The sequence below is a fragment of the Thamnophis sirtalis genome, unplaced genomic scaffold (assembly GCF_051295495.1).
Source record: "Thamnophis sirtalis isolate CommonGarterSnake01/CBP01778 unplaced genomic scaffold, rThaSir2_p1.2 scaffold_7, whole genome shotgun sequence".
In the NCBI taxonomy this organism is placed as follows: Eukaryota; Metazoa; Chordata; class Lepidosauria; order Squamata; family Natricidae; genus Thamnophis; species Thamnophis sirtalis.
The window spans coordinates 79,150,254-79,163,436 of record NW_028261387.1 but is presented as its reverse complement, the minus strand read 5'-3'; the positions used below and the strand labels follow the sequence as shown (position 1 = coordinate 79,163,436).

General features: G+C 41.8%; 1 protein-coding gene across 2 annotated transcripts in view; it reads right to left on the bottom strand.

The window, feature by feature from the left end:
- Positions 1 to 12,687, bottom strand: part of TSHZ2 (teashirt zinc finger homeobox 2) — a 429,090-nt gene extending 416,403 nt beyond the window's left edge. For both annotated transcript variants that reach the window (XM_087720472.1, XM_014057746.2), the window contains exon 1: positions 11,760 to 12,687. In XM_087720472.1, coding sequence (XP_087576598.1) covers positions 11,760 to 11,799 — 40 coding nt within the window. In that variant the 5' untranslated portion in view covers positions 11,800 to 12,687. The remainder of the gene's footprint in view (positions 1 to 11,759) is intronic.
- Positions 12,688 to 13,183: the final 496 nt, after the last annotated feature.

The following is a 13,183-nucleotide window of genomic DNA, read 5'->3' as shown; positions in this document are numbered from 1 at the left end:
ATCCCAAATTGGTATTTTGTGTCTTTAAAAAAATCCCAGCCATTTCCTTTAAAACAAAAATCTCATTCACCTTGTGGATAGAAACGAAGGGAACCCTTTAGAACCATAAATTCTCAAATTTGGCCATAGATAAAGGCAAATGTTTACCACTGTAGTATAACTAAATATTTTTTTTTTAAAAAAAAACAATAATTGAACAGAACAAATCCTCCATCTAAATGTTACAATCAAAAAGACTGTGCACAGCTTTTGATTTTTACATTCTACTGCTTTCTGTTCAATCCAAAGCATTCATTTCTTTTTTTCCCCTTCTTTTTCTTTCTCTACAGTTACACGAAGAGCTGAAATCACCCTGTGGATTTTGATGGATGTAATTATTTTCATTAAAATCACAAACAGCACGATATTCTTTTTCCAAGGCAAACTGTAAAGGAATCTTATAGAAACAAGCCAAATATTCTAAGTAGGAATGTGCTTGGAGGATATTTAATAGCATTTTCTTATAATAGTATATATATATATATATATATATATATATATATATATATATATATATATATATATATATATATATATATATATATATATATATATATATATATATATATATATATATATATATATATATATATATATTTACCAGTTACAACCTTCAGCATTTAAGTTCAATATTTCAAGGGGTGGGATGAGAAAATAGCATACTGTACCGCAGCGCAGCGCAGCGCAACGCAGCATAGCATAGCATAGCATAGCATAGCATAGCATAGCATAGCATAGCATAGCATAGCATAGAAGAATTGGAAGGGACCTTGGAGGTCTTCTAGTCCAACCCCCTGCTCAGGCACGAAACCCAAACCACTTCAAATTTATCTTGGTCTCTGTCCCCGCTTTCAACTAACTATTAACAAAATCCAGAAAAGAGATCCCAGGAAAACTGGGCCTTGCCTGTTTACATACACAAACTCCAGCAAACAGGTTTTTCAATTAAATTACCCTTCTGAGGGTGATCTAGGAAGAGCCAAGAGCTTCTTAAAAATCTTATTGCTTCTCAGATATGCCACCTGGGGCTACGGCTATGGTTCTTTTGCAGTAAAAAAAAAAGTTTTCTGTAGTGGCTGTCGTTCTTTTCTGACATGCCCAGGTTTAATGGTTATTCGAGATGGATTGTGTTATTTTCACACATTCAGCGGCCCGGCTTTTCCATAACCATTTATGGTAGAAGACGGCACCTATTGTGGTCCCTTTTGCATCGTGAACAACTTTAATAAGGTAGGGTATCATTAGATGATAGCAGTTTTATATTGAACGCAAGGAGCAAATATATAGCAAAGAGCCAGAAAGAGAAATAATAGATGCAATATACCGAGATGAATTTCCATTAATACAATCGAAAAGCAGCTTTGACGCTACAACTTTTTCCTTCGGGTTCCCCCCCCCTCTCCCAATAAAGTTGAACAATGCTATGTTTATCATCACCAGGAGCATAAAAGAAAGAAGGTGCTTTTGTGACACATTTTTTTTTACTTTACTTTGCAAGCCTTCCTGCAAAGCTGTTGGCTCTCAACCCTGCCTGGATTTCATTGCTTCGGATGGAAAATACTATCGGAATAAACTTTGGAGCGAGCCCTGAAAATAAGGGACAAAATCAGCTAGGACTGAAAAAAAAACAAAAACCTCTTCTAAGTGAGTAACAGCCAGAGAGTCGGGCAGCCTTGCCTGGAAAGTAACTTCCTTACCCTGCCTTTTCTCCAGTTTGTAATGCAAGTAGAAGCATGCTAAGATGTCGTTAAAAAAAAAAAGCATAAGGGCTCCTTCAATTGAGGGGTGGGAGGGAAGAGAACCTCTTCTCTTCTATAACAAAAGAACAATTTCTAATTACGCCTTGCTGTTTTAAGATGTGGGTTTTTCCTTTTTCCTTCTTTTGTTTTCCGTGCGTTAGAAAGATCACTAATGCTTCATTTCTCATGTAGGTTGGCTCTCCCTTTATGTGCTTTTGCTTGTGGGGTTTGGGAGAAGGACAGCTATCACCTGCGTCAAAGACGGAGCAAAGAGAGTTATTTACACTTATTTATAGGTTGGTTGTCTTAGAAGAAGGTACACTTAGCTCTGATCAGTTTTGTTTGGTCATGTTAAACAGCCAAGAGATATATCACAGGCAGCTTTTTCATGATGTTTGAAAAGCTAGCCATCATTGGGCCTTTCCCCCCTTATTTTCCCAAAACTAAAAATACAGTATGTTTCTTAAGAGAGAAAGAAGCTTTCCTTCTTTTGTTGGAAACTTTTTATACCCAGAGAGAATTTTGGTTTTATTTTCATTTTTTTTAGCTTGACAACAAAAGGTAAATTTCATCAAGCTATTGCCCCAAAAAGTGATTTTCAAAAGTCAACTGGATTTTCTTGGGTTTTATTTTTTCCTTGAAAACATTTTGCTTCTCATCCAAGAAGATTTTTCAAGCTGAAGAAGATATTTATATTTTGGCTGAAGAAGATATTTATATTTTGTAAGCTGCCCTGAGTCACTGAGAATGAGTTGGTTGCCATATAAATCGATAGATAGATAGATAGATAGATAGATAGATAGATAGATAGATAGATAGATAGATAGATAGAAGACAGACAGACACCACTTTGTTTTCAAAGTATCCATTTTAATCTTTTATCTACATAAGGATGGCATCAGTGAAACCAGCTCAAAAGATGCTAACAAATCACTGCAGTTGCGCAACAGTATTTCCTCTCACACATCTTCCAAAGTCAAATCTAATTTTTTTCTTGCTAGCACACTCTAAACAGAAAGCAAGTTTGGAAAGAAAGTCAGACCAAAAAAAAAGAATACGTAGATTGTGGGAATGGAATTTATATTTTATGGCTCAAAGGCTGGAGAATAACAAGATTTCCTAATGGCAATAGTTGCAGGAATACTCTCGAGTCATTAGAAGCAGGAAGTTTATAAACAAGGGCAATCATAACAATAATGGAGTGGGGGGGTTCCCCTCCAAAAATGTGTCATATGGAGAAAATCTAGGTTTTAAAAACAAGGTAACAATCAACACTCGTCACCAAAAAGCACATGTCAAAATGCTTGGGGGAAACTGCTTGTCTGTGATGCCTAAGAAATCTAGCAAAGGAATTATTCTCTGTGATGGGTTATTTTATTGGGTGTGTGCGTGCACGGATTTTTTGGTTTTGTTTCAAAATGAAAAGATTTCTATTGTGCAAAAGGTGCTTTAAGCCTCCGGTTTTATTTTTTTTAAGGTTAAAGAAATGTGAAAATCAGAGGTTATTATAATATTTTAAAAAAAAAAGCTCCGTGTAAATGGTGCTTTTAGTATACTAGAGTGGATATGGATATTCACAAATGTTTAGATTCTCTTTCCTGAAACTGCAATCCCAAATAAAATAGCCCATTTTAATAATCTCTCAAAGGTAGCATGATGTTTTATACCACTAGCAAAATAGAACTAAAATTCCATTTTATAGGGACAATGCAGAAGAGCATCCCAGAACGACATATATAATTTAAGAAAACACAATACCGATAATGCCATGCAAATGGAGAAGTGGGGGGGGGGAAACTGCTATAAGATTTAAAGCAACTATAATAAAAACAATCAAGACTTCCCCAAAGATTCAGTAGAGCAGTTCGGCAGGACAGCGAAGAATAAAATGCAGCTCATGCTCTAAATTTAACAATATCCCTTTTCTTTTGGATTAAGAACCTAATCTCATCTTCCTTTTAATGCCAAATCTAGAAATAAAGTCCAGGCAGTAATCCTTTGTACAGATACTTAGGAGTAAGTTCCCCTCCAATGGCTTTGTCAAGCTGGACCAACAATACAAAATCAATTTGCTGAAGGAATGAAGCCAAAATAGTTTACATTGCTAGTATTTCCGGCTGGCTCAAAGGCAAGACTCTTAATGCCACCCTGCTACTTGTGGGAATATATATATATATATATATATATATATATATATATATATATATATATATATATATATATATATATATATATATATATATATATATATATATATATATATATATATATATATATATATATATTATATATATAATATATATAATATATATAATATTAGATTAGATCTATCAGCACAAATACAACATATATATATATACACAAATAAAACACAAATATAACAAAAGCAACAGTAAAAATATTGGGTTTCTGTCGTGATGGACTCTTGTGACGAGCCGATTGACAGATGATGGAAGCAGTTAGCTTCTTCCCATAATTGGGGCTTACCAGGGGTTGTGACACTAAATATATACACAAATATATATACATACACAAATACCACACACACACACACACACACACACACACACACACACACACACACACACACACATATATATTCCTAGCAAGCAAAAACCAAGCTGTCTTAATAAAATTAACAATAAGCTACTTTCACCACTAGATCTTGGGAAAGGAAGATCTTGGGGGGGGGGGAACACTTTTTACAAAGGATATTTAAAAAAAGAACCAGAATGAATCCAGATTCGCAACTGTTGTTTCATCCCTTAAATATTCACATTGGATTGCTTGCATAAATCAGCCTCTTAGCTTTTAAATTCTGTGCATTTTGGAGCTTCACTAAAGTCAAATATTTCACATGCTAAAACTGGAAGTAAAATTGGCACCAAAGAGTATGTAAAACAAATTTCCTGGAGTTTGCGGTTTAAGGAGGGGGGGTAAAGGCGTCAGAGGAAGAGACGGAAGAAAACTTCTTGATAGTATTGAGTTTCACTTGATGTGATATCATACCTAGGAACACCTTTACCATAAATTGTTTTCAGTTACATTGGAGGAAGTTACTCGAGTTAGAAAAATTGTAAATCCTGGTTAGAAGTCTTTATTAACTGTTCTATAGATGCACACCATTCCAGAGTAGCTTTATATGCAACATCTTAACAGATGTATAAAGGTGGCTAGTACCAACATTTGAAATAATATACAGGTAGTCCTTAACTTACAACAATTCGTTTAGTGGCCATTCAACGTTACAACAGCACTGTGACTTATGACCAGTTTTTCACACGTGACAATTGTTGCCGCATTCCCATGATCAATAGTCGGATGCTTGTTTATGGTGGTTTTTATGTCAGTTGTGGTGACCTGGAGTCGCCTGATCACCTTTTGCGAACTTCTGACAAGCTAAGTTGAGGGGGGAGGCCAGATCCACTTAACAGCCGTGCTACTAACAGAACAACTGTAGTGATTTCCTTAACAGTTGTGGCAAGAAAAACTGTAAAATGGGGCCAAATTCACTTAACAAATGTTTCGCTTAGCAACAGAAATTTTGGGGTCAATTATGGTCTTAAATCAAGGATTAACTGTAGTAAATGTTTCATCCTGTGGGAACTCGAGACTACGGACAATGGAAACTTGGGGTAGCTTGGGAGATTGGTGTGATGCGCAAATTACAAAAGAACTCACTATCTGAATGTCATTATGCCATACAACGTATGGACAAGTCAGAAAAAGCGAGGAAACGTATTTCAATCTCTCTGGGATTAAAAAGAAAAAATTCACTAGCAATTTGCTGCCTACAAAGACCGCAAAACTTGGAGCCAAGAGCACTCTGCTTAAATCAAATAAAAAGATATGGCAAAGGCATCCTTTACTAATCCTGATTCTAAAATCTGATTTACAAGCGCTTCCTTCCCCAAGTGGCTATTCTTCCTCTCCCCCTACAACCCCTCCCTCTCCCCCCTCCAATACTGCCTGACAGTCTTTTCTGCAGAGTTTTTTTTAAAAAAAACCTTACTTTACTATTGGAGATGGCAGAGAAGCTACTTCTGATGTTGTTGTCATTTTCTATTACACAATGGCTTTACACAACCTCCTTGAGGGCCCATACTTCCCAGTCTGAAAAACGCAGTGGGAGAAATTCTTTCACTGATATCAAATGCCAGAAGAAGAAAAAACCCCGACAGGCTGCTGTAAAAATAATCGTACACTGGCACCTGGATGTCGCACAGATGCCCTTTGGCTTCCTCATAACTAAGCAAGCATGAGCATTATCCCCCTCCACTTTGGGGGAAGCCCAGGGGGGGAACCTAAGGGCAAGGGCTTCAAGGGAAGGCAAAAGGAATAGTTGCACTGTCATGACACAAGGGCCAGCCCTTTCATGTATGTGTGGTGACACTGCAGGCAACTATGAAAGTGATAAAACGTGGGTCACAGTGATACAACATTGCTTTCATTATTTTGATAAAAGCAGAGGAACCTCTGCAAATCTCTGAGAACCTTCCTTCCCTCCCTCCCTCCCTCCCTCCTTTCTTCCTTCCTGCCCTCTTTCATTCTTTCCTGCCTCCCTGCATCCTTCCTTTCTCGTTTCCCTTCCTTTCCTTTTTAATTTTTTTATAACTCCAACTGTCTTTACACATGTTTCATTTTAGTTTTAGCCCACCCCATCTGCTATCTTCCAACCATGCTCTTGAACGTAGCTCGTCCGGCCCCAGCCAGCCATGCGAATGCTCAGAAACAACGTGTGGTGTTTGCATTCAGCCCTTAAAAGAGGGTAAGGTTGGGGGACAGTAGGTCTGGAATGGGACAACTCACCCCAGCCAATTCACCATGGCCAAATCTAGCTGCTCGGCTGCAAAGTTCTATTCACCTAATGGCCTTCACAAGATAAGGCATTTTCCCAGCTGGATATAAGCATGTTCTGTGAAGAACGCTAGCGTAATTATTGATGATAATCAGAGGAAACTCTAATCATTACCCACTGTCAATAGACATGAGCTGCTTCTATCAGGACGACCTGAACGCTAGGGAAATGCAGTGATTTGTGTTTGTGTATGTATGCATCTGTGCGTGTGCAGTGCACACTGATTCTGATATCCTAAAGAAAATTAGAGGCAGAATAGTACAAGATAGATTTAACCCAAGCAACAATTTTCTAGGTGTGCAACATGGTTTTATATTGCCAAGTGGTCTCTGGACTTTTGTCACAAGTTACCATGTGATATCTCTGGCCTTTTCCTACCTTTCCCTTCTGATGGGGTCAGGGCACAATCAGGGCAGTTTGAGGATTCCTAATATACTTTGGGCGCTATCCAATAGTCTGACCCACGAACCAGGATATGCATTCCTCTGATCAACCCATCTCTGTCCATTCCTCTTTCCGGAGAGTTTTGTTTTCAAGTCATTTGACTGTGTTATGAGCTCTGAGGTCTACAGCCCTGTTTTTAATATTTCATTCGTTTCCTCGAGAGAATGAAAGAAAGGCTCATCCCATTTCTCTAACCCCTGTTACACCTAATGTTGCTTAAAGATAATAATGTTTTATTATCTTTCCTAATCATAGGACTAACAAAATATCGAAGCCGAAGCTTTCGTTGGTAAGAGCGTGCTGATAGCATAAATCAGAACAGAGTCTTCCCTAGTCGGCCTCCGAAGAATGCAGATTTGCCCCATCTGAATGTATCATTCGCTATTTTAATAACTGGTACTATTAAGGTGCAAATTGCAACTTTTAAATAATGATTGCTAATAGCCTTATGTTTACTGCCACACGAGGACTTTCATGAAAACAAATTCTGCATTATTCATTTCTACTTCCCATAAACAAAGTAGATGCAGCTGGTTTCTCTCTCTCTCTCTCTCTCTTTCTCTCTCTCTCTCTCTCCTCTCTCTCCTTTTCTTTTCTTTCTTTCCTCTGTTGTACTTTGGGGCTTTTGCTTCTTAAAAGGGAAACCTCTCAGGCCCCAACAGAGGTAGGAAGGGGAGCCAAAGGGCAGGGAGGAAGCAGAAAAGCCAACTATTAAGTTCAGGTTTACATTCAGGAGCAATGAACAGCGAATTTACAATGTACAAAATAAAACATGCACATCTCGACAAGTCCTAGGAGGAGAGAAGAGCTTAATCCTGTGGAATTGGGAAAGCTATTTCCGATATAGATTTTTTTTTTTAAAAAAAATGGAATTAACATATCAATTCAGTCTTAGTCCTAGTTCCTCCCTTTCCATTGTGTTGGGTCACACAAACGGGCAATTTCCCAGAGTCACCTGCATTTTTGTCATTCAGGAACAACCTGGCTTGATTCTCCTCTTCCTCTCTTCTCCTCTATGTTATCTCATTGGCTGCGAGAGCATTTTCTGCTGTCTTGCAGCCATGGGAGAAGAGGCGAATCAGACAGACAATCTGCAAAGCACCTTGGGCTCTTTCGGGATGGAGGATAGCAACGCACATGATAATATATCATTGCAAGTCAAGGTATGATGTAATGTCAGGCACTGACCTAAAAATATCCAAACATCTGCTCAAAGAATTAGGCAGACAATAGTCGAAAAGAACAATTGCTGCTGAGAAAGGAGTTCGGAGGAACATATGCATCTGACCCTTGCTGTTTTCCCTGACTCACGAGTACCATTTCTGAAGATGCTTTTGGAGAGAAGGATAAAAAAGTGCCTTCCTCATCCCCTTATCCACTTACATTGCTGATTTTCATTACGGCACTCTGTAAAATATAAGGTTGTCATGGCTTAAAATTAATGGGGGGGGAGAGAGAGAAATTGTCATGCTTCCAGGATCCAGCGGGCCATCCTCCTTGATTCCTTTGCTTGTTTTCGCTAACCTTTACGATGTTCATTAATCAGAAAAGAAACCTGTTTCCAAAGTAGATGCTTGGATGTAATTATTTACAGTTGTTGCATAGGCATTAAATCCAAGCCATAACAGAGACAGCTAAATCCAAAATCCCATCACTTAACTTCCCCCCCCCCTTACAGACTGGCGGTCTCAAAAGTTGTAAACTTTTTTTAAAAAACTGAATCGAACCCAGTCAAACTCATCATCAGACAAAAGAATCAGACAGACCTTTCCCAAACATTTAATTCTTTTTTTTTCCTTTTTGCTCTTTCTCCCTTTTGAAGAGGAAGATTAAAGGCTCAATAAAGAAAGCCAAAGAGAGAATAGTTGTGCCAAACATCGGGATAATCAATTATTTCCTTCCCTTCCTCCTCCTTCTGTTCCAAGGCCACACTGTGGCACAGAGACTTTGAGACGGTATTCAGCTATTAAAACAGAACCTTTTTTTTTTCATTGGAATGCGGGAAAGAAAAAAAAGTAATCTTACAACAATGGCTAAGCTATAATGCACACCCAGTTATCCAGTTTAATCTTGCTTCAGGTGGACTCTCTTGGAAAAAAAAAACCCCCTACTAAATTGTCCCTTAAAGAAACCAGCTGAAACCATACAGAGTGGAAAACAAAAGAATTCCCGAAAGAAGACACTGTTGAAAGGGAATCACAAGCATTATTCCTTAAGCAGAGAAAGTGAGGTGTGCCCAAGTTTTCCAAAGTATTTGCCTGGAAACCTTTACAAGAAATAAATGATCAAGGGAACGTAACCATGGGCCCAGGCCAAGGATGGCATTACAGTGAATCAGTTAAGAAGATGCCATTAAATCACTTGCTGTTGTTGCCCAGTATCATCTCTCCTCCTATTCTTTCCCCTCGCCATCAATCCTGTTTCTTTCTAATCTTGTGCATACTCTGAATGAAAAGCAATTTATTAAGACAGTCAAAGAGAGGAACATTTTGAAATGGCAGGTATATATAGATGATGAGTTTTCATGATAGCAGAAGTTTCAAAAACACTTTATTCTTAGGAAATATTGGGCTTGGGAAGTTTAAAAACACAAAGAGTCATAAAGACCAAGAAAGATTTCTTTCTTTCTTTTTCTCTCTCCCCCCCCCCACCAAAAAAACCTCCTTGCATATGGAGAAGAAACTGCAGTCCTTTACATTGCTGTGAAACAGATAATAGTAATACTAACAGTAATAGTCATGTACTATTTGCTTTGCAAATTAGTTTATATACAGATGAGTTCTCTCGCGTACTTTTATGTGTATTAAACTCCAAATATGAAGAATGTGAACTACACACACACCTACAACTGAACTGAATCATATTTGAAAAACTTTCCCAAATCTTTTTCTTCCAAATTTATTTTCAACTTCAAACAATTCTCAAGCATTACGGCATTTACTCCAGCACATCGCCCTGAACATCCAGATAGTTTCATGGGTAGGGAAGTTTGTTTGCTTTTTTAAAAAATCAACTTTCTTTGTTGTATAGCTTTAATCTAACTGGACACAATGACCCAAAAAGGGGGGGGGGGTGAGGATAAAAGAATAAAAGAATAATCCCACCCACATTAAAGCCAAACAAGATAACAATTGTACTTGCCTGGCTAAAAGAGTCTAGAGGGCAAGACTTGCGTCATTGGCACTCAGGTTACCATAGTGAGTGATTTATTGATATATATCAAGAATGAATAGATCAAAGGCAGCAAGATGACAGGTGATCAATCAAATGTCAAATCAAAGCTGGCAATCAACTGGAAAGCTGGTTGTTGGTTTTGGGTTTTTTTTCTCCCCCCTCGGTGGGTGGGTCTGGCGACAGAGAAACCAACTTCTTCCGCACCTCTATGGCTACTGGTGAAAAAGAGGCCACCAACAACAACTCTTCGGACCTCTTTCCAAGTACACCGAACCAAACTTGAACTCACAGCCAGACCAAGGTGAAGCCTCCCCACCCCCCACCCCCCCGGTCACCGTCTTCCCGGCCAGGCCAGCCTTCGGCTCTCGGCCTCGGGAGCGTCCACTGCTTGGCCTCCCTACGCCCACCCTTTGCCCCAAAAGTTGAGCGAGCTCACCGGCTCGCCTGCAAATCGCAGCCCCGCCGCCTTTGGCCTTTTGGGCCTCGCATGGCAACTTTGGGCAGCGGGAAGCCCGGATCCGCACGGGATCCTTCCCCCAACCCACCCCCCGCTCAGCAGCCCGTCGCCGACCCCTACCCCACCCCCTCTCCGAACGCTCAACTCGGTTTCCGGCCGGACTTTCGCTTTGCTTTCCCTTTCTTTTTCGCACGCCAAAGAGATCAAAGGGCTGAATGAACTTCAACCCGGCGGGTTCATCCGCAGCACAGCCGAGCTTCGCCGCCTCCCCCCCCCCCGCCCCCGAGCTATTTCTCCCGGACGGGCGTCTCAAAACTGCAGCGAGAAACAAAGCTTTCCCCCCAAAAAAACCCGGCACCGCTGGCGGACGCCCCCAACCTCCTTTCAGCGCCCCCCCCCTCAAAAAAAGAAAGAGAAAAATCGCCCATCCTTTCCGGACGCCACCTGCCTTTGCAAAAATATACAGGTCCAACGGTCCATCCACACCTCCCCCCCCCATCACACACGCACACACACACACACCCATACCCGAAGCGATGCCAAGCCGGAGCGAAGCGAGGAGGGGGATGCCAAGAGAGGCGGTGAAGGGAAAGAAAGTTAAGGAAGGGGGAGGGAGGGAGAGAAAGTTTAAGAAAATTGTAGCTTGGGAAAGCGGGGCAAGGGAAACGCCAACACGCCCCCCCACCCTTCCCTCCCCAAAAAAAAGTCAAAAAAGAGAGGAAACTGCAAAAAGAAACTGATTCAAAAATCCCGTCCAAGTTGAGGAAAGAGGGCTCGGGGTGCGTGCGTGCGCGCGTGTTTTTATGTCTCGGTGTGTGCTTGTGTGTGTGTGTGCGTCAAAGCGAGAGAAGCCGAGCCGAAGGAAAGAGAAATTTATAAAAATAAATGCAAGAGGCGGAGGTAGACCCTGCTGGCAAAACCGGGCGCGCGAAGCGTCTGAATCCCCGTCACGCACCCACGGAGGGAATGTCTGAAAGGGATGACCCACCAGCCAGATCCGGGGAGGCGGGGAAGAGGAGCCCGGGGCGCCTCGCCTCGTCTTTCTTACCTGCCGCCCTTTTGGGTGCCTGCTGTTTCCGCCTTGGCATCGCTGTACTTTCTCCAACCTCACTTCTCTTTCCCAGATCCGAAGCGGCTCCGAGGCTGGCGGGGTTTGTTTTTTTTCTCTCTCTCTCTCTTTCTCCCTCACTCTCGGCGTGCGCGCCTGTGTGTGTGTGTGTGTGTATGCGAGCGTGTGTCTCTCTCTCGGTTTGTGTGTGTGTGTGTGTGTGTGTGTTTTCCTCTCCCTTTTTTCCCTCCTCCTCAGCCGCTCAACGGGCACGGCGGCAACCCCAGCGCCGAGCGCCTTCGCTTCTCCTTCGGGGCGCGATCAACCTGTTCGGAGTCTTTCGGGATGCGGAGGATGGCAGCTTTGTTTGGGCTCTTTTCTCCCTCTCTTTCTCTTTCTTTCTCTTTTCTGTCTTACAACCAAAACGGCGCTGGGGGAGCTGAGGGGGGGCCGCCTTTTTGGTCCCCCTTGTTTTGTTTGAACTGTTGCGAGACTTCCTTTGATGCAGACATCCAGGCACATCCAAGGCACCCTTGCTGTGCGCCCGGGCAATGTTGGGGTTTTTTTTTTTAAAGTGGATCAATAAATAACAAAATCGGGATGCGTAAATAGTTCTGTTGGCTCGGCTGGCGAAGATGGAGGGGGGGTTGCTATTTCCTCGTCTTCCTCCCCCCTGGCCGTTTATTATTATTATTATTAGTATTATTATTATTTTCCCCCTTCTCCTCTCCGCCTCCTTCGCGTAGCTCTCTCTCTCTCTCTATGGCGGCTGGGCGACTATCCGCCGAGGAAACTGCAGGTTTGCAGCCTGCCAGATGCCGGGTTGAGAGTGATGTGGATGAGGACGGAGGAGCTCTCGGGGTGGAAGGAAATCTGGGTATTCACACACTCACGCGTGCACGCACGCACCCTAACCCACATCCATATACCTCTCTCTCTCACACACACACACACACTCACAAATATACACACGCAAACACACACACGGACGCACACAGGCAGGACGAGGCGATGCCAGGAAGCATCGATCCACTGAGCAAACTGTGTATTAGCAAACCCCTCCTCCGCGACCTGATGACAGGATGAAATTTACTCCGAGCAGACAGAAGGCAGTCAGTTTATTAAAGAGACAGGACTTTGGCTGATCGCAGACGTCTGGGCCGGAGGAGGGAGGGGGGAAATGGGGTTTGAGGGGATGCAGGAGCACCAACCTGTGTGCCTAGCGACGTTCCCCTATCCCATTTCCACCTCCTGCGACCCTTTCCTGCAAAGCCACATCCCCCCCCTCTCATAAATCTGAACCCGTTTCTCCCTCCCTCCCCGGGTCGTTTAATGGTCCATTCGTTGCATCTTGAATTCGGTCTTTAAAAAATTGTTTTTTAACGGCGGAGCTTGTCTCGAGGTTTGGCGATGGTGAGCTGGTA